The 20,172-nt window shown below is 40.8% G+C and overlaps 1 protein-coding gene across 3 annotated transcripts in view; it reads right to left on the bottom strand.

The window, feature by feature from the left end:
* CAMSAP3 (calmodulin regulated spectrin associated protein family member 3) overlaps nucleotides 1-19,515 on the bottom strand; it is a 91,609-nt gene extending 72,094 nt beyond the window's left edge. For all 3 annotated transcript variants that reach the window (XM_063448391.1, XM_063448392.1, XM_063448393.1), the window contains exon 1: nucleotides 19,043-19,515. In XM_063448391.1, coding sequence (XP_063304461.1) covers nucleotides 19,043-19,154 — 112 coding nt within the window. In that variant the 5' untranslated portion in view covers nucleotides 19,155-19,515. The remainder of the gene's footprint in view (nucleotides 1-19,042) is intronic.
* Nucleotides 19,516-20,172: the final 657 nt, after the last annotated feature.

Raw genomic sequence — 20,172 nt, 5'->3', positions numbered from 1 at the left:
TGGGACACAAAAAAAATTAAATAAAAATATATATTTTTCCTAAATCCAAAGCAGTCATCAGATTTCTCTCTTGAACAGCAAGTTATTAAAAGTTCTTGCCTTAATTAGTCGAGCTTGATTAAACATTTAATGCCATATATTTGTTATTCTTCCTCTGCAGTAGGTGTCACTTCATTTGCCAGAGTAACAGGGCATAGACCTTTTCTCCTTTATACAGTTCTGTTCAGGACGATGCAACAAAAAGCCTTTTGAATAGAATGTTTTTCCAATAGATGAGAACATCTGTACTACATATATACACAAACATACACACACTTTTATTTTTTTAAAAATTTTTTATGTGCACTGATCAAGATCTTGGCAGGAGCTAATCTAGTCCTCAATACTCGAACCCCACCAAGAGATACACATGCTTACAAAAAAATGCAGAATTCGGCTTTCAGTTTGATCTTGAAGCCATATACTAGTAGTCAAGCCTTAATAGTTACTCGCCACTGCAAGTCATAGTATGCTCAACAGGGGTGGATTTCTATTGTCTGGGCTACATTTTTTACTTGCCAATGGCTTGCCTATTTTCCAGTAACTTAAACCTTTTATAACAAACTCCATTTGTGAGAATTATACCCACCTTCAAAATGATGCAGGCAAACCACAAGAACCTGTCCAAATATTTACTGTTTTGCTCCCGCCCTTGTCTGTTTGTGTATCACAAGTTAACACAGGTGAGGTGTCTTGAAGATGCATTAGTTCAAAAGAAACAGAGCTCCTTGGCTGCAACCAAATTTAATACAGATAACTCCTTAAGCAATCCAACTATGCAACATTTCACACAGGCTCAGTTTTTGGGGTTTTTTTCCTTCACATTTTTAGGCTACCTTAGGATGAATAATAAGTAAATGAGTAAAAAAGCAACAACAATTTTCCTCAATATGTTCTATGCTCACATCTCTCCAATTCCTTACCCATACAACTCTCTCAAAAGCTTAATCCTGTAGCTACCAATGCACTCACTCAGTGTGTGGCTAAACTCCGAACAAGCAGGACTCGAGCCAGAGTTAGCTCAGCTTAGGTAGAGTGTTCGATTAGGACTACATTACCTGCCAGTGCTGCGGATGCTGTTTTGGTAATGATGATGTTCAATACATTGTCAATTATAGACAAGGTTATTCACTAAAGTGTGACTTGTCAGAAAGTCAAAGTGGATTTCAAATTTAAAAGGACAACTTTTCAAGTGCTGTGTGTGTCAGGACTTCCTCTTTTTAATGCCAGTTTATAAATGCTGACTTATATTTAAAAATCGGCACCTTTATAAAAATCACTGCAGAAACAACTTGAAACGTTATCTTTCTAATTCAGTTAGCTCCAAAAAGCTTACAGGCATGCGCGCTACTTCTAACCCAAGTCAGAATTTGTTTGTTATCGCAAACAAGCCCATGCATGAGCATCCCCAGGACTCATTTTACGCTTGCATCCCTGGCTGGTCACTGCATCCTCCCAGGCTCCCTGGAAAGCTGAGCATGCACTCAAAACCACCCACACAAAAGTGCGGTTCAATGTCATTGGAAATGCAAAACCTCTAATTGGTTATCTTACTGGCACAGATTTATGTGAAAAAAAGAGGAAAGCTTGCAAAGGCTGCAGACAAGAGATCTGCAGCTTTTGCAAGCCGTTTTAGATATACTCCAAATGAGAAACAATTCCAAATAATCAAACTTGACCAATTCTCAATGTCAAACATTTTTCAATATGGAATCTTGCAACGTATCTTGTGTGATAATTCACACTACAGTGAATAACCCTCAGAGCAACAGGGCAAAGGGCACAATACACAACTTGCAAGTTAGTCATTACAAAACTTGAACCACTCAACGCGCAATGTCAATTTACTGTTGACACATGCCAAACACGGCTGTCATAAGGGTTGAGCTATAACCAGTTTCTTCAATACTAGTACTATGTTTTGTTTATTAAATTATTTTAATTAACAAAAGTTTAATTTGAACACATGCTAACAGATTGAAACACATGCCCTTTTGTAACAGTTTATTCAGGGTCAGATTGACAAAGCGTGCACCTGTGACAAGGTACAACATCTTGTGGGGAACATGTCCCCTCTAGCAAACTCTGCTATCTGGAGCAAAGAACAAATGCTTTGAAGTGAACCTGTCACTTTTTATACACATACTCTTCCTGCAGTCTATTGTAAATTCTATTGGGGTGAGGGTCCATGCTGAAGAATTGACTAACAAGTGGGGAGGGACTCCCTATTTTTAAATAGGTTTTTCTCCCCCATCTATACATTTGCTAGAACATCTAGCATGCTGTACAGATGGAATTTTCTGCTCTTTAAAATATGCAAAGTTTTTATGTGCTCAACAGGTACCTTTTAACTTCAGCATTCTGCGTTTGCTTCACCCACCTTGGCCATCAAGACTAGACAGGATGGGTTGATAGAAATTTAGTACAAAGGATGGAAATATAATGCACTATATATAAGCCACTTAGTTATATCTCACTGCAATTATGTTTAGCGAGTATAATTCTCATATCCACACCTTTCTATGTTCATTCTAATGTAAACAGGCCCACTGTGTTTAACTTGGTACCCATATCTAATACAAGATTTAACAAGCCCCTTCTTTGTTATGAACAAACTACTGTCCCTCAAGCAATATTAATTAATACTTACCCCAACTCTTCAACCGACACCTAAACCACTACACCCAGGCTGATGTCATCATTCTCCAATAAAAAGTCATGATTTAAATGTGATGAGAGACACAATGGAACCCTCCCTAGAAGATGTGCCAGAAAACACAAAGAAAACAGAAATGCACACAAATAGGAAAACTCCCTAGCCTGCAGAGCTGACAATCTAGTAGATGAATTATTATAGCACACAAACATCTTTTTCCATTACACAAGTAAAAACTACTAACATACAAGAAAAAACAGCTTACACATATTTATTTTGTTTTTTTAAATATAAAAATGCATACGTGCAGACAAAAGCTAGAGCATGCGGGATGGGTTGTTTTACCATAGCAGAGTTAAATACACTAACATATTACACACAGTTCAGGAAATGGGAAAGATTATATTGCACCCACTAGACTAGATTATGCTGGTTTAGACAATTTGCATCTCTCCAAATGTGATGGAACCATGGTGAGCCAACCCAGGAGATTAAGGAGAAAAAAAAAATGTACGAAAGGGGAAAATAGACAAAAATAATATTACAGGAGAACTGTAGTACTTTGGACAGGCCTAGGAAACAACAAAATAAATAGGTCTTTTCTATTACAAGTGCTCCTTTGATAAAGCCAAAAGTAAAAGGCAACATTTCAACACAATGGTTTTTATTCACAGAAACCAAAGATGTAGCAAACTAAAATTAAGGCAGTCACTACAATGGAGTGAAGACATTTTACATATCAGCTATTGTGCCCTACACTTTGCCGTTTGGAATTCAATTCACTAAAGACTGGTGAGCTTAGTAAATAAACCTTCTGAATGCCTTTCAAACCTGCATGAATAAACAAAGAGAACAACAATGGAGTTTTAGTTTTATATTTTCATTTCCAAAAGATTTTGGGCAGAACCAGAATAGTCTCAATTGTGATTTTGCTTGTCATTGAGTGCCACAATCAATTCTGCAGGGCTCGTTGGCAAGTTTAGATAGTGTGTCTGCTGAAGAGTCATGGCAAGCATTTTGCCTTTATCAGTCATGCTTCCTATGTTCCATTTAAGAGTTCTGAATAAGTCAAATCCTTCTTAATTTTTATATATATATATTATAATTTTTCGATATATCAAAGTATGCTACATCCCTAGAAAAACAGCCATACAGATTATACATTTCTCACTGACCACATTCACAGAGATCATCAGAAACACTTCATGCAATGCCATATTGATTTCTTCGTTAAAATAAAAAAATAAAAAAAATCACAAATGGGAAAAGAGAAACAATTTGCAAGCATATTTTAAATACTTTTCAGAAGAAACAATTTGTAATTAAATATTATGTTCAAATGTTTTAACTCCCCCTTCACAGAACTGGTCTGGTTTTGCTTTGTTTTCAACTTTATTTAAAAAAAAATAAAAAAAAAATCCTTGGTTCTGGAGCCAAACCTACAGGAATCTACTATCAGAGTACACACAAACACACAAGGCATTGTTACAGCTCAAGGATGGCCAGGCTTATATTATGCACACAGAAAGCCGTACGGGGTGGAGGAGGTATAAACGTGCATCACATGCTCAATGCCAACAGACATCATCGCTGTGGCACAGGTTGGACCTTTATAAATAGGGCAAGCATAACTCTTGTTGTAATAATAGGGTGACCCAATGTTGGGTTATCACACTATGATGCTGCAAAAGTTCCAAAACAATTGGGTACTTAATTAACACACAAACTTGGCAATCCTCTCAGCCCCCATCTAATTAATCCGGCATTCCTAAAACATTAAATCCAGGTCAGTAAGTTGGTTAATTGCTCTGCAGAGTACAGACTAACCCCTCCCGAGTTTGAGCTCTGCAGAGCATCACTTCGTTGATTTTCTACAAAATAGCAAGGCTGCACTTTAGGACCTGCTGTGTCATGCACTGTGCGTTAAAGGCTTTTCCATTTCTCTCCACAGGAAGTTAATTAGATACTTTTCTGGGAGATTCTCCATGAGCAAGACAAAGAGGGGGTTATTCACAAAAATTCAGAATTGTAGTCAATTGAAATAGACTGTAAGCTCGTTTGAGCAAGGCCCTCTTCAGCCCTTTGTTTCTATAAGTCTGTTGGCGCTATATAAATTGTAATAATAATAGGGTAAAACAGACACACTGTAAGGATTATTCACTACAGTAAGAATTCAAAGGGAATTAAACTTTAAGAAAAGGTTTACTTTATTTTTAACATTTGCCAAATACATTGAATACATCATATATCATGGAGATGCAAGATGTATTCTATGTTCAGTAATTTACTCACCATAACTTGTTCTAGGTCCTCCATCTCCTCAGATTTTTTGGGTGTTACTCGTCACGTAACACCCACATCAGGTCTGTCCTCGGCTACTACTCTAATCTTTTATTTGTTCTGTAAATCTCCTCAGTGATACCGACATGCTGACATTTCCAGCATGCCAGTATCTCAACAGAGTTCACCGGCTAGTGAATTTCCATAGCAACCTCAGCGCATGCTCTGTGGTTGCTATGCTTGAGAGCTGAAGGACCGCCTGTGGGAGGTCTTTTCTGCTTTCCTTTGTCACTCAAACCGTCAGCATGGAGCTAAACTTGTACAGAAAGACATATTGGCTCAAGAAAAACCCCAAATACTGACACCATGTATCACTGAAACTTGCATTGCATAGCCAATAACACAGAATCACTCATACCTGCATTGTATTAAACTAAAACAATTTCCATTTCACCTTATGTGACACTTATTTAACTACTGGTTCCGCAACTAAAAAACACAAGGTAAAAAATGTAATTTTTTTTTAACTTAGTATTGGGAATTTTTTAAATAAAATTTGTATTTATTTTTTTTTAATATGGACTTGATATAGGGACTGGGTCAATGTATTGCAAATTGTAGGCCATTTCACAGCAGCTTCAATAACAGATATCCCTCACCAACAACGATTCTTGATTGGCTGGGGATACGTGCTTATGGAATCAGCACAAACAATGTATGTTCAGTGTCCACATAGATTTCTGCCCATTTACATCACTCAGTCTGCATTACTATTTCAATGTGCAACTCAAAGATGAAAACAAATCACTTAATTTCCCTCAAGAAGTGAATCCAACTGTATGCTTAGTCCAAAAATTTCCTTGTGTTTCCATTTCTAACTCCTCAACTCCTAGAAGGGAGTACATCATGTACAAACACACCGTTTTCATACGTTTGGGATAATCTGATCTATACATTGCAGTACCCAAATTACTTGCAAATACAAAGCTGTGGAGTCCTATGGTTTTTAATTTAAAATGTTAAGCCACGGCAATGTGCAGTATGTTTTCACTACTGTTCCGTTTATCCTATTCACAAGGGTTAATACCACTTTACAGCTGGTTTGGCTATTCTCTGTAGTGCCCTAGTGTGAAGCTAGCGTCATGAGTTGAGCTGTCCTTCCAAATTGTAAGCACATGGGAGATGAAATAAACCTATTTTTACAGATATCTGCAAACCAAGGAATATCAGTAACTGGATTCTTCAGATGACCAGTTTCAGGAACTGCATTTTAAGTTCATCAACCCCTATACCCAGGAGAGCAGGATATTCTGGCTTGAAAAGCAAGATGTTCTGGAAGGTTACATTTTATTGCAAAGGAGGCCATTGTTTTAATTACAGAGAGGGAGCCAAGGTAAAGAATAGAAAGCTAGCATTTAGCCAACAGGTCTTTCCTGTGAGCACATACCCACCTGATCAGCATTGTATGTGTACATAATCGTTCGGATGATTATATAAATATTTCGGTGCACATATTATCTACAGCTGTTTACAATGGACAAATGAACAACACGTAGGAATCACAAAGAACAAAACACAATTAGATAAAGTTACAAAAAGAAAACACTGTCCCTGAGCCTAAAAACGGAGTCTAGTCCTCTGAGTTTATAATCTAAAAGGAATGATAGGGAGACCAAAGGTAGCATGGATCCCTTCAAATTATAAACATTACAATCCAGTGGAATGTGTACCTATTGCCAGGGCCGGATTAACATAGGGGCTGATGGAGCTGCAGCTCCAGGCCCATGGAATAGGCCTATTTAATATATATATTTTTTTTTTTTTATTATTTTTATTTTTTTTTTTTTTTTAACACACTACTCTTAGGTTTGCCACCTGACCGGTATTTTACTGGCACAGCCTGTATTTGAGGCTGCCTGGCTGTGCAGGTATTGCAGTAATATCGGCAATACAAATGCAGGTATTTCTCTCAGAATAAATGGAGATTACTCTACAATACCAGCACTGGCCAGTAGGGGTCACTGTGTGTGGAGAGAGGCAGGGATAGGAAGTTACAGCATATCCCTGCCTCTCACATGTGGACACAGAGACACACGTGGACACAGAGACACACGTGGACACAGAGACACACGTGGACACAGAGACACACGTGGACACAGACACACGTGGACACAGACACACGTGGACACAGACACATTTGGACACAGACACATTTGGACACACACACTAGGGGACACATGTGGACACAGACACTAGGGGACGCTGAGACACATAGGGACACTGAGACACTGTGTTGCTAGTGTGTCTGTGTCCCCATGTCCCCCATCCAGTGTTGCTAGTGTGTCTGTGTCCCCATGTCCCCCATCCAGTGTTGCTAGTGTGTCTGTGTCCCCATGTCCCCCATCCAGTGTTGCTAGTGTGTCTGTGTCCCCAAGTCTCCCAGTGTCCCCAAGTCTCCCAGTGTCCCCAAGTCTCCCAGTGTCCCCAAGTCTCCCAGTGTCTGTGTCCCATGTCTCAGTGTCCCCATATGTCCCAGTGTCCCCATGTCTATGTCCACAACTGTCCCATGTCTCCCAGTGTCCCCAAGTGTCTGTCTCCCAGCTAGTGTCCCCTAGTCTTCCAGTGTCCCCAAGTCTCCCAGTGTCCGTGTCCCTAGTGTCTTAGTGTCCCCAAATGTTTCAGTGTCCCCATGTCTTCAAGTGTCTGTGTTCCTAGTGTCTCAGTGTGCCTAGTGTCCCTATATGTCCCAGTGTCCCCATGTCTCCCAGTGTCCCCAAGTGTCTGTCTCCCAGTGTCCCCTAGTCTCCAAGTGTGTGTTCCCATGTCTGTGTCCCTAGTGTCTTAGTGTCCCCAAATGTTTCAGTGTCCCCATGACTCCCAGTTTCCCTAAATGTCTCAGTGTCCCCATGTCTCTCAGTGTCCCCAGTATCCTAGTGACACGGGGACACACAGACATTGGGACACTGGGAGAAATGGGGACACAGACACTGGGAGACTAGGGGACTGGGCGACATGGGGACTGACACTGATACATAGGGACAGAGACATTGGGTGACTGACAGACACTGGGAGCAATCCATCTATACAGCAGAATCAAACTGAGTAGTTTGTTGGTGTTTTTACAGAATTTTCTCTGATTCACTCCTTTTGATTATACAAATGATTAAGGCTGGTATTTTTCCAAGAAAGGTGGCAACCCTAACTACTCCACATACTTTTGCTTAAAAGAGCACTATAGGGTCAGGAACACAATCAATCATGTTAAAACCACCACCCTGGCCCCTTCTTGCCTCCCTAAGTATAGTAAAATATAACTTGTATTCAAGTCTGCAACTGCTGGCTCTGCCTCTGAACTGATTGTCTGCTGGCATCATCAGAAGTGGTGGTCTGAGCAAATTACAATACTTCCCCATAGGATTGGCTGAGACTGTCAACTAGGCAGATCAGGGGCAGAGCCAGCACAAGTCCAACATAGCCCTGGCCAATCAGCATCTCCTCATAAAGATAAATTGAATCAATGCATCTCTATGAGGAAAGTTCAGTGTCTGCATGCAGAGGGTGGAGACACTGAATGGCAGTGCTGCACACTAGGCAGTACTGCCCCAGGAAGCACCTCTAGCAGCTATCTAAAGAGTGGCCAGTGGAGTTATTTTCTCTGAAAAGACAGTGTTTACTGCAAAAGACATGAATGGAATGATTCTACTTACCAGAACAAATACAACAAGCTGTAGTTGTTCTGGTGACTATAGTGTCCCTTTAAGTTTGGAAGCTTAAGAGGGATGTATGGGAACAAAACTTGTGTGGACTGGCTGACAATACAATTAGTTTAGGCAATGCAGACGTTGGTCTCTCTAACACTGTGGCATGTCCCCTTTCTTCTACACTCACTACATACACCTTTTCTCTGTCTCAGACTATATACCAGGAACTTCTGCCTGCTAGTAAGGAGACAAGTGGACCAGCGAGTGCTAGGGGACAGTCCTTGGAAAGCATGGAGTAAGCGCATCATTAGATGCATTTATGTCAAGCTCAGGGTGCTGCGTGCATAGTATGCCCCTAGTTGGACAGCCTGCAGGATTGGCGGGCAGCCTGACATGCATTCATGCCAGGCTGTCCTTCAAATTCTTTGGACAGACATGCCCCCTTTTTGGGCATGTTCTCCCCTTTTGGCAGGTCTGGTCACGTGATTTGCACCAGTGGCCCACCCTTTTACCCCGCCCATTGACTTCCTGCTTCACTGGACACTGCTGTTAGGGGTTATGGATTTACTTGAAAGATGAAAGCATAAATTAGAGAGAGATTAGCATAGAGTATGTGTTTTCTTATAGCTGCATCCTATGAGTTTCCCTCCAGCAGCATCTCCATCAGATACATGACGCTTGGGAGGAATTACTGTTTAGTGTTTTTGGTCGATAAGATTCCGTAATTAGGCTCATCATAATTGTCAGCACCAGGCCCAGTGTGCTCTTAATCCGGCCCTGCCTATTGCGTGGTAATGGCAGCTGTTCAATCACATTGCACGGCAAGGAGCAGGTTGAGTGGTGAGGCAGCTCTTGGGAGTCGTGGGAGAGAACACATATACACACACACACACACACACACAAATCACATATCCAATTCAGTGTTATGAGGAAAAGGTACATGTACATGTAAACACCAAAGATGAACGAAACAATCATGTATATTCCAGTTTGGACATTAACCAGATAATTTTGCTGGCAAATGTTGACATAAACCACTGGTCTCTCTGATTAGGCTGACCTTTCTTAACAGGATTTTGGAGCCACAGTAAAGCAAAGATGAGAATGCGACTGCAGGGAATTAGGGACGTGCAGCGATAAGTTGATAGGAACAATAGTTTGATCACATTCTTTGGTATAAATGTGGCACTGCCATTGCTAAGGGGTGGCTTTAGGGTCTGAAAAACCAGATATGGGGCTCTTTAGCCATGGAGTTATACAGCTAGTGGAGAAGGCAGGCAGATAGGGAGTGGCTTTGTTTTGTTTTTTGGTTTATTTTTTTTTAAGTTTTAATTAGACAGTTGCTTCCCATAGCAGCCTTACAAATAAGATTAGATAAGTAGTACAATATACTCCATAAGGGGAGAGGGCAATACTCATCAGAAGACAGTCAGTAGGTGGGTCTGGAGAAAAGAACTTTGCTGCACACTCCTCTTAGTTCAGTAGTGTGGGAAGATTGCACTGAAATAGATGGCTGTGTAGAAGGTGCTTGTTTTCACCTACGCTTTCTTAGAGATCGCATGGCAATCATAGGTAGACAGGAGGGAGGGACATGTCACAACACATCTTCATCTCTCTGTTATAGTTGGGGTCATCAAATGTTCCTTTGGACTCAAGCCAGATGTTGCTGGAACCTAGCAAAACCAGTCCCACACTGGATGGATCTGAGGAAGCCTCGCGCAACCTCCGGAGGTAGTGAACCCTCTTCAGTTAGAAACTCCTTATTTCCACTAGCACTATAAAAAAAAAAAAAATCTGAATATCAAACCGACTAAATGCCCATAGTGCTTGAGCAAGGTGTCAGGATTAAAAAAAAAATTTTTTTTCTTTTGACCAGACAAGCTTTGCTTCGGACCAAAGTGGATGTAAAATGGAAAACCCCATGGAGCGAGTGCAAGTCAGGAGGCTTACAAATCCTCTCAAAAGCATGGATCATTGAGAATTTTATGAAAATAGGCTATATTCACCAGTATATGCTCAAACACAAAACAGTGTTAGTAAAGCAGCTCTGTCCCTTAGGAGTATTTTGTAAAATTAACTTTATAATGTATGTACTCAAAGTTACTGCACTTGCCTTTCATTGAAATTTCAAAATTATGGGCATAAAGGTTGACAATAAGCTTCTGCTTTTAACTACTATAATTTTCCATCAGCAGTCTCTACTGGTGGTGCTGCAGGACCTCCTGTAAGGGTGTGACTAGGACTGCTGGAGGATGAAGGGCCAAAAGCTGAAGATGGTCCCCAACCAAGATGATAGCACCCTTGAGGGAAAGCTTCATGATAGCAGGGTTCCAAATTTCCACTCAACATTAGCAATTGAGTGAAAATGTAGTCATGGCAAATAAAATAAAATTCACCCCTGGTGAATGTGCCATGGACCCTTTAGGCTTGCAGTGGCAAGTAACTTTTAAGGTCTGGCTAGTAGCATAGGACTTGAAATGTTAGGCCCTGAGTATATCTCATGTTCTTTTCTCCCCAAGTCACTGCCGTGTGCATGCCAAATATGCTAGGACTCCAACTTCAGACTTTAAAGGACCACTCTAGTGCCAGGAAAACATACTCGTTTTCCTGGCACTAGAGTGCCCTGAGGGTGCCCCCACCCTCAGGGACCCACTCCCGCCAGGCTCTAGGGGAAGGAAGGGGTTAAACTTACCTCTTTCTCCAGCACCGGGCGGGGAGCTCTACTCCTCCTCCTCTTCTTCCTCGCGACGTCATCGGCTGAATGCGCATGCACGGCAGGAGCCGCGCTCGCATTCAGCCGGTCGCATAGGAAAGCATTCATAATGCTTTCCTATGGACGCTTGCGTGCTCTCACTGTGATTTTCACAGTGAGAAGCACGCAAGCGCCTCTAGCGGCTGTCAATGAGACAGCCACTAGAGGCTCTGGAGGCTGGCTTAACCCTCAGAATAAACATAGCAGTTTCTCTGAAACTGCTATGTTTATAAAAAAAAGGGTAAAAGCTAGCTGGACCTGGAACCCAGACCACTTCATTAAGCTGAAGTGGTCTGGGTGCCTAGAGTGGTCCTTTAAGGACAAACCAATATACAAGCTGGAAAAGATATATAATTCAGCAATGTTTTCAGTGCACCATTTTGGTCCCAATTTTTAAATTCACACAGTGAATAACCTTGAAAATATGTTGGCGTTCACTCTAGCTCTCAGGTGCAGTCTTGCAGCAATGTAAAACGCTGTAAAAAATGTGTTTACCCCTAAATTAATGCAATGAATTAGAGATAAATCAAGAACTCGAACCAAAGAAATAAAAAAAATAGAAAGACCTAAAGAGGTACGCTGTAAAGCATATACCACACTAAATTTCACGAGCACATACCCAAATTTTATACACATGCTCACAGCATTGTAATGTAATCTTCTGAAGCTTCAGTTACACGCTGAACATTACACTGACATTGCAGACCACCATCAATGAAAGCAAATTTATACCCAAAGTCTTTTATTACTTTTCTGTCATCAGTCACAGTACAATTTCATTGTGAACATGGTATTTTAACAGAAATATATTTTTCAGGTTTATTCCATACATTGCCCGAAAGATCTACCCACTTCAGAGAATGGGCATAGGGTATCTTAACAGAACTGGCTCCATATCAGATATGGTTTCCATTTTGCTGTAATTTCAGATCTCTCTATAGTCCCGTCTATTACTTGCTCACACTGCATGACTGGGATAGTATAAGCAGCTCAGTAAACACTTTGAGCTTTAGTCAAAGTCCATGCAAATTCCTGGATGTTTGGTTTGCTTCCGTATGCTAAGGGAGGCACACTGTGTGCAGCCACGCAATGTCAAATGCAAGCCATAGCTTTCCAGCTGTTTGTCTACAACTCCCAACATGCTGGTTAACTAACATAGGTACTGTACTATGAAGGTTATATAAGAGCATTCTTATACAAGGATAGGTGGGTCAGCCACTGACACAGGATGACTTCTGCCCAATCGTTAGAATAAAAAAATATAAGATAACCTGTATTTTAAGTTTATTTAATGTTATAGACCAGTCTTCCCCAAACTCCGAGCCTCCAGGTGTTGCTGCACTACAACTCCCATGATTTTCAGCCTCTTTCATTCATAGAATCATGGGAGTTGTAGTTCAGCAACATCTGGAGGGCCAGAGTTTGAGGAAGCCTGTTATAGATGTTCCTTATTTTGCATCGGTCTCATTCTGAAGCAGTGTGACACCAAATGTGAAGTCTTTCAATTATTGAAAGCCTTCACAAGGAAACGCCTCTAGCGATTGTCTAATTGATAGCCATTATAGGTGTTTTTAGTGATAAGTGGAAGCATTGCTGTTTGTGAGATACAACAAAGTTTACATTTGTCAGGGTTTAGGAAGAGGAACACTGCACCAAATCCACGTCATTAAGGTGAGAAAAACAGGTTTCTTTCTGCAGCATAAGCCCAACTCTTCAGCTATGCCTCCACATTTTACAAAAAGGTCTTTCCGACCCGCAAGTACATAGTGTAGTTCAGCCAATGAGAGAGATCAGAATGAGAAATTAGCTGGTGGCTTGGCTCCGCCCCACAGTTAAAACACTGTGCAATTATTAAATGTTTATCATTTCAAATCCGTGTTGAGACGAACAAAGATTTACTGTGGGGCGGAGCAATAGAAGAGATGTGGCTAAGGGGGAAGGTTACACTGTAGAAAGCTACATCTTATTGTATCTAAACTAAGGTTATTTCAATGTGGAGTAAACTACAGCATGGATATAAAGCCAAACCCTATCAAATACACTTAAATGGCACTCAGGCCAAGATCACAGATCTTGATGATATTAATAAAAGAGGCAGAGCGTTACCAGCGAGACCCGTGCTATGAGGGAAACATGGTAATGAATCTACCATTTATTAACCCTGGCAAGGCTTGCCTGGTCATCTAAACGGTAATAATCCTGAATTATTATTATTGGTATTTATATAGCGCCAACTTATTCCCCAGCGTTTTACAATAAGGATGAAATTTAACAATAAATTAGACAATCACAAAATGATACAGGAACAATAGGTAGATGAAGACCCTGCTCAGACGAGCCAACATTAAGTTCTTATGGTGTAAGGAGGTCCCTGGCACACATTTAGAAGTTAAAATCAGTCATCGCCGTTTTTCCCCTGCCCCTGTCCTACCGCTTCTCTGACATGCTTCAATAGGAATCTTGGGACTGCCACAGACAAGCTCTCTGCTGATTGCAGAAAAAATACTTCCGTTTCTCAAGCAGTTTTGTGAATGGGTAGCTAACACTTTTGGCCAATCAGCAACGACCGTATCCGTGGCAGTGCAAGGCTTCTAGTTTGAATATTCTCAGAGAAGTAGAAGGACAGGGCCAGAGCTAAACAGTGCTGGATAAAATCATTTGGGGTTAAACCATTCGTGAACAGTTTACCCCAAAAAGATAAGCTGGGACCAGGGACCTCCTCACACAGTAACAACTGCATTCTGATGAGAATACTAAACCTGTTTCATGGTGTTTTTACATATTTACTAGAAAATATAGGTCTAAATAGCCAAGCATTAAAGTCAACCACAATACAGTCACCAGACAGAAAAACCTCCTTTCATTCCCTAAACATCTGACATAGAACTTGATAAACTCCAGCTCTTACACCATAATTTAGAGACTAAAAAACAATTAGATGCATTTTAACACAATTGTTTGCAAAACTATATTACACATCCTTAAAAAAAAACGGTTTACAAAGACAGTCAATTTGCACAAGGCAATCGCAAAATAATCAAATATTGAACCTCTTCATTTATTTCGCCTTGATCCACATACTGCCTTTTTCTTTAAACCATTCCGCAGGACAAGCAGCGGCATATACTATGCAGCAGTACACAGATGTTAAAACGTGAAAGAGCCACAGATTCTCTAAATTAGGGCAGTCATAAAATATGAAGCTCTCCAGCATAGGAGAGGTCACCCAACATGTGTTGTTATGGAACTAGAACAATGCTTTTGCCAGCCTAATCTACCTTTTGGGCACCCACTACTTTAAAAGGACTGTGGAGTTCAATCAAGAGAGAATATAAATTGGCACAAACATCAATAAAATCTCAGAATTCTATACCTTGATGAGTGCCATTCATCGAAGTACCTTTTTAAACAATAAGATTTGTGCAAAGTACAAAGTATTTTCTGTGTACTGAATGTGCCACTGGCTGTGACACTGTATTACAACATCAGCAGTCACAGAATCCCTGTATTCCACCTTCATATTCAAATCATGAGTGCTTTATATCTGTATCTCCAATGTCCATGGTACCCACCAACCAATTAAAGAATGTCAGGTAATCCATAGAAAGGTTTTCAAAATAGATTAGTTCTGTATATTATACTAGCCTCAAGATCATAAATAGGTTGTTTGATTTTAGACTTCCAAGTCACACAAATAGACACAGATTCCTACAGCACAATTGGCAGCATGATCCTACCCACACCATGCCACATAACCTTTGTACATTCAATAAAGAAAACCACTTAGATCCATGTATTTTTTATTTTTTTACACATGTACTCAGAGGCGTTGGGATGAATATTTAAAATACCCATACCAAAGTACTACCTATTCTTACAATCCTCAAATAAGTATGCTAGCGACACCAATGATTCAGAACATTTGTAGCTACAGAAAAACAAGTTTGGAAACCCCTGCTTTCAGCAATGCACCCAATTCATCTGAACTTCAAGCTCACTTTGAAATTTACATAAGAGAGGAGGTAAACAATTCTACTGAATAGTGACATTTTTCAATATTCACAGAACAGGAAAACTTTCCATAACTAGAATGCAAAATAGCCAGAAAGGTACAGTAAATGACCAAAGAAGTTCCTCTTTTGAGCACTATATGAGCAGCAAATGGAGAACAAAGCAGCAATTGAAGACTATTTTCCATTTTGGCTAAAACCCTTTCACAGGGAAACCTGACAGTCACCCGGTCCAAGTACCCAGGCATGGCTGGGGCACTAAGCCAGTCACCCGGTCCAAGTACCCAGGCATGGCTGGGGCACTAAGCCAGTCACCCGGTCCAAGTACCCAGGCATGGCTGGGGCACTAAGCCAGTCACCCGGTCCAAGTACCCAGGCATGGCTGGGGCACTAAGCCAGTCACCCGGTCCAAGTACCCAGGCATGGCTGGGGCACTAAGCCAGTCACCCGGTCCAAGTACCCAGGCATGGCTGGGGCACTAAGCCAGTCACCCGGTCCAAGTACCCAGGCATGGCTGGGGCACTAAGCCAGTCACCCGGTCCAAGTACCCAGGCATGGCTGGGGCACTAAGCCAGTCACCCGGTCCAAGTACCCAGGCATGGCTGGGGCACTAAGCCAGTCACCTGGTCCAAGTACCCAGGCATGGCTGGGGCACTAAGCCAGTCACCCAGTCCAAGTACCCAGGCATGGCTGGGGCACTAAGCCAGTCACCCAGTCCAAGTACCCAGGCATGGCTGGGGCACTAAGCCAGTCACCCGGTCCAAGTACCCAGGCATGGAGCATTAAGCCAGTCACCCGGTCCAAGTACCCAGGCATGGAGCATTAAGCCAGTCACCTGTATCCCTAATGAAGATGTGGAGAGTGCTTCCTGTTAGTTACCTGAACTGTTTATCAAGATATAGAGACACCGTCTAATTATCCAGCTATTCTATAACAAAATAGAGTTAGACACTGAATCCCCTGTCAGTCATTTAGGCCAAGTACAAAAACACAGAGGCCCTGTCAGTCAACTAGAGACTATGGGTTTACTAAACCCAAATCAAGACACGGGAATCTTTAGCCTCAATATCGCTCCTAGTTCGACAAATTCCCAAATATAAAATGTAACTAATGCAAATCACCAAGACATCAGTTGAAGTCATGCTTACTTCTTCATAACATACAGTCATCAGTAAAATCCACCTCATATCTGACAAACCAGACACCAAAAGACAAACTGCTCCCTGCAGACACAGCAGTCCACTGCCATGAACCTATAAATCAATGATGGAGAGGTGGAGGGATGGAGGGACAGAGACAAGTGATGCATGCAGAACGGCAAAATGGGCATCCCTGCTTCCCGGCCCACAGAGGGTTCACCTCACTCAGTGTGTAGCATCTCTACAATGTTTAATTCATGGATAGAGAACAAAGACAAGGAGAGGCACAGGATCACTCTACAATCCCAGCCAAGGATAGAGACACTCTGCCAGCATCAAAGAACAACTGAGAGTCAGATCAAGTCCCTTTTCACTGACACAAAAAAAAAAACCCTGCATGCACCACCACTATGCAGAATGTCTCTATACAGCATGCCAGCTCAGGATATCCCTATACAGATAATGCACAGCATACCCTTTTCAGGAATACAATAATACAGCTAGTCTGGGACCTTTATCTACTGGAACAAATCTCTCACAATTCTCAGCCACTGTGATGTGAATGTTTGTACACCAACAGACGGCCACCTAACCATGACAAATACACAGATGCACACTTATGTAGAATTATAGTGAGTGCCTACACAAGCCATATTGCTGGCCTGAATAGCAAGAATTTCAGCAGGTGGAATATGCGGCAGTGACCAGGAATGCTAAAACCCTGCTGTATATTGATCTCCACAGTCACATAATGATATTCTAAGCCCTCTGGGCAGTTGCACCGTGACTCAGGTCACTCATTCTGACAGAGGGAACAATGAGTCAGGTTAGTTCTAGGTGTGTTTGTGTCTAACACATACTAGTATGCCTCTCCAGAGAGAGATGATGTATACACACACCTCTACGCATGAGCTGCTCACAAAGCTATATGATGTAATTGACACACAGATAATTTAAACACAGGGCTGGCCCACAGCATTCTCCCCACCATTTTGTTGACTACAAATCTCATTAAGGCCAGCCAGGAGACAGGCGCACCATTGCCCGGCCTTGGGTTAAATAGAATGTGACTACTACACATAATGAGAGAGACTGCCATTCTCATTGCCAGGGTACCACAGTTGGGAGCCCCCTTTTTCTGACACACCCTATAAACAGGAGAACAATAGAAAGCCCCACTACAAGCCGTACAAAGAACGAGGTATAGAAAAATGGGTGGATGAAAAAAAAATTAATTAAAGATACATTTTAACTATGGCATCTGCAAACAACCCTGGAGGTGTTTGTAAGGTGGGAGAGGCCCCAATAAATCCCTTATAACATACACCATGGTCTCCACCCCCACTTAAAGGAAGACACAGGAATAGGGTGTGAGATGAGAGCAGGTGGAGCACTGTTGTGGTAATAAAATCTATATTACCACACAAACATAAAAAAATATTTAACATATTCCCTTAATGTAGCAATGGGATTTTAACAGGAAAACCCCATTTAAATAAATTAAAGTATTCACACTGGTGTTTCCTAAAATTGAATTGTTAAATGTTTACATAGAATGTTTGTAACATATAAATTGACCTACCTACATATTTAACAAAATCATTTCGTTGACATATTGAAAAAACAAACAAACATCAAGTATATCATTGAAGTCCCATCGGCCTCTAGATGTAGAAAAACTAACAGGATGGTTTCACTGATAGCCTACATATAAATGAGGAGCGTGACTGCTAAAGATTATTAACACAAGGAAATATAGAGTCTAAATAGAAATGTGAAAAAAAAATTGTTTTAGGACAAATATTTATATATATATATATATATATATATATATATATTCCCCTTTTTATTTAATTTATTTTTAAATTATGTGAAATAGTAAAACATGCCTTTCTTAATAAATAGTTTTAAAAAAAACCAAAAAGGATAGATTTAAGACTATAATTAAATCAAGCTTTGTTTCTGTGATTAAACACATGTGTGATGGGTGGGTAAAACATGCTGCCATAAAAAGGGATTAAATGTTTGAACGGGTTATTTAACAGGGGTAAAATACCCATGGGCAATGCACCTATAGGACATTCTGACATCACCCTATATAATTTAGAATTACAGGTGTATTACCAATATAGAATAGTATTGTACAGATTTGGTCTAGACGTTCAAATATTAAACTCTGACACAACCAATACATTAGACAATAGACATTGAAGGCTATACAATAAATCCTGTTTTTCTGATTGGTAATAGGATTTAAAATTTATACTGTGGGTTATTCAATTAATCAGACTTTCCTTGGAAACCAGCTTAAAAAGCTGTTCTAGGATATTACACACTGCACATATACTTCTAAATTACTTATTAACCCCCAGAATTTTATTTTTTTTTATTAACAAGAAATTCAAACAACCCACAGTGAACAAGACAAGTCTGCATAGCAATTAGAATGTTGTTATTTCCCTTACCTGTTCCATAGCATTTATAGATCAGCCAGCTGAGTGTGGCAGTGATCCTGGCCTGCTGCACATCATAAATATCCAATGGTTTGATTTCCGGGACCAAAAAGCTCTTTTTCATTATTTTCCCTTGCAATTTCTAGTATCTTGGCCACTTACAGAAGATCCATCAGGAGGGAAGGGGGTTTGATTCAAGCAAGGCTGGGGGGGTGAGAGGAGAGGCAGATCCAGCAGCTTTACACAAACAGGAGGCAGTGCTGGGAACACAAGGGCATACAGATTGAATGGATAATCCCCTCTATCTCCCACCACACAGGGAGCCTGCTGCTTGTTGTGTAATGGGGTGCAGGCCAGGAGCTGTCCTTCAGCACTGCATGCAGTAGAATGGGGGGCTCCTAATGGGGAGAATGCTACATCCCCTCTATGGCTCTCTCGCTTGCTCCAGCTGTCTCAGGTGCATTGGATGTCTCTCACTCCTCCCTTCCCCCCTTTCTCTCCTTCCCTCTTGCTATGTGACCTCATTAAAGGGCGGAGCCGTGCTCTTTCTTGCTAACAGGTAATGCATAATGTACAATAGAGGAAGTCAGCCAGTCCCCATGTAATAATAGGGATTCTCACGCTGTGTGATTCATGGTAGCATATTATTATATAAATGTATTCCATCTTCCCTCCTGCTAATGAAAACACGTGTCAGTGTGACATTTAATGAACATGGGATTTTGGCATTGTTAGAATTATCTTATAATACAAGGGTTGGACATATCCTCTGTCTTGCTGTTTGGAATGAAACAATAATTACAATATCAATAGTAAAACAATATCTAGTTAAAGGAATTACAATGGACGATTTTATTTTCCTTGTAAATATTTACATAGTTATGGAAACCTATACAAAATACAGAGACAGTATATTATTAACTCTTTCTGCATGGTGTATTGCAATCAAAATACTCCCCATATATATTGTTGATGAGGGGAGAGAGATAGAGAGTGTATGTATATATATACGCCCCCCCTTATTTTTCAATGTGCAATAATGTAAAGTCTAGAGCAGGGCTGCCCAATAGTTTGATCCCAAGATGTTGTAGAACTACAACCCCCATGAAGCTTTGCATGCATTCAAAATGCTTTTAGAATGA

This window comes from Pelobates fuscus, chromosome 3, assembly GCF_036172605.1.
Source record: "Pelobates fuscus isolate aPelFus1 chromosome 3, aPelFus1.pri, whole genome shotgun sequence".
NCBI lineage: Eukaryota > Metazoa > Chordata > Amphibia > Anura > Pelobatidae > Pelobates > Pelobates fuscus.
Note: the sequence above shows the minus strand (reverse complement) of the source record. Positions and strands in the feature narration are given on the sequence as shown.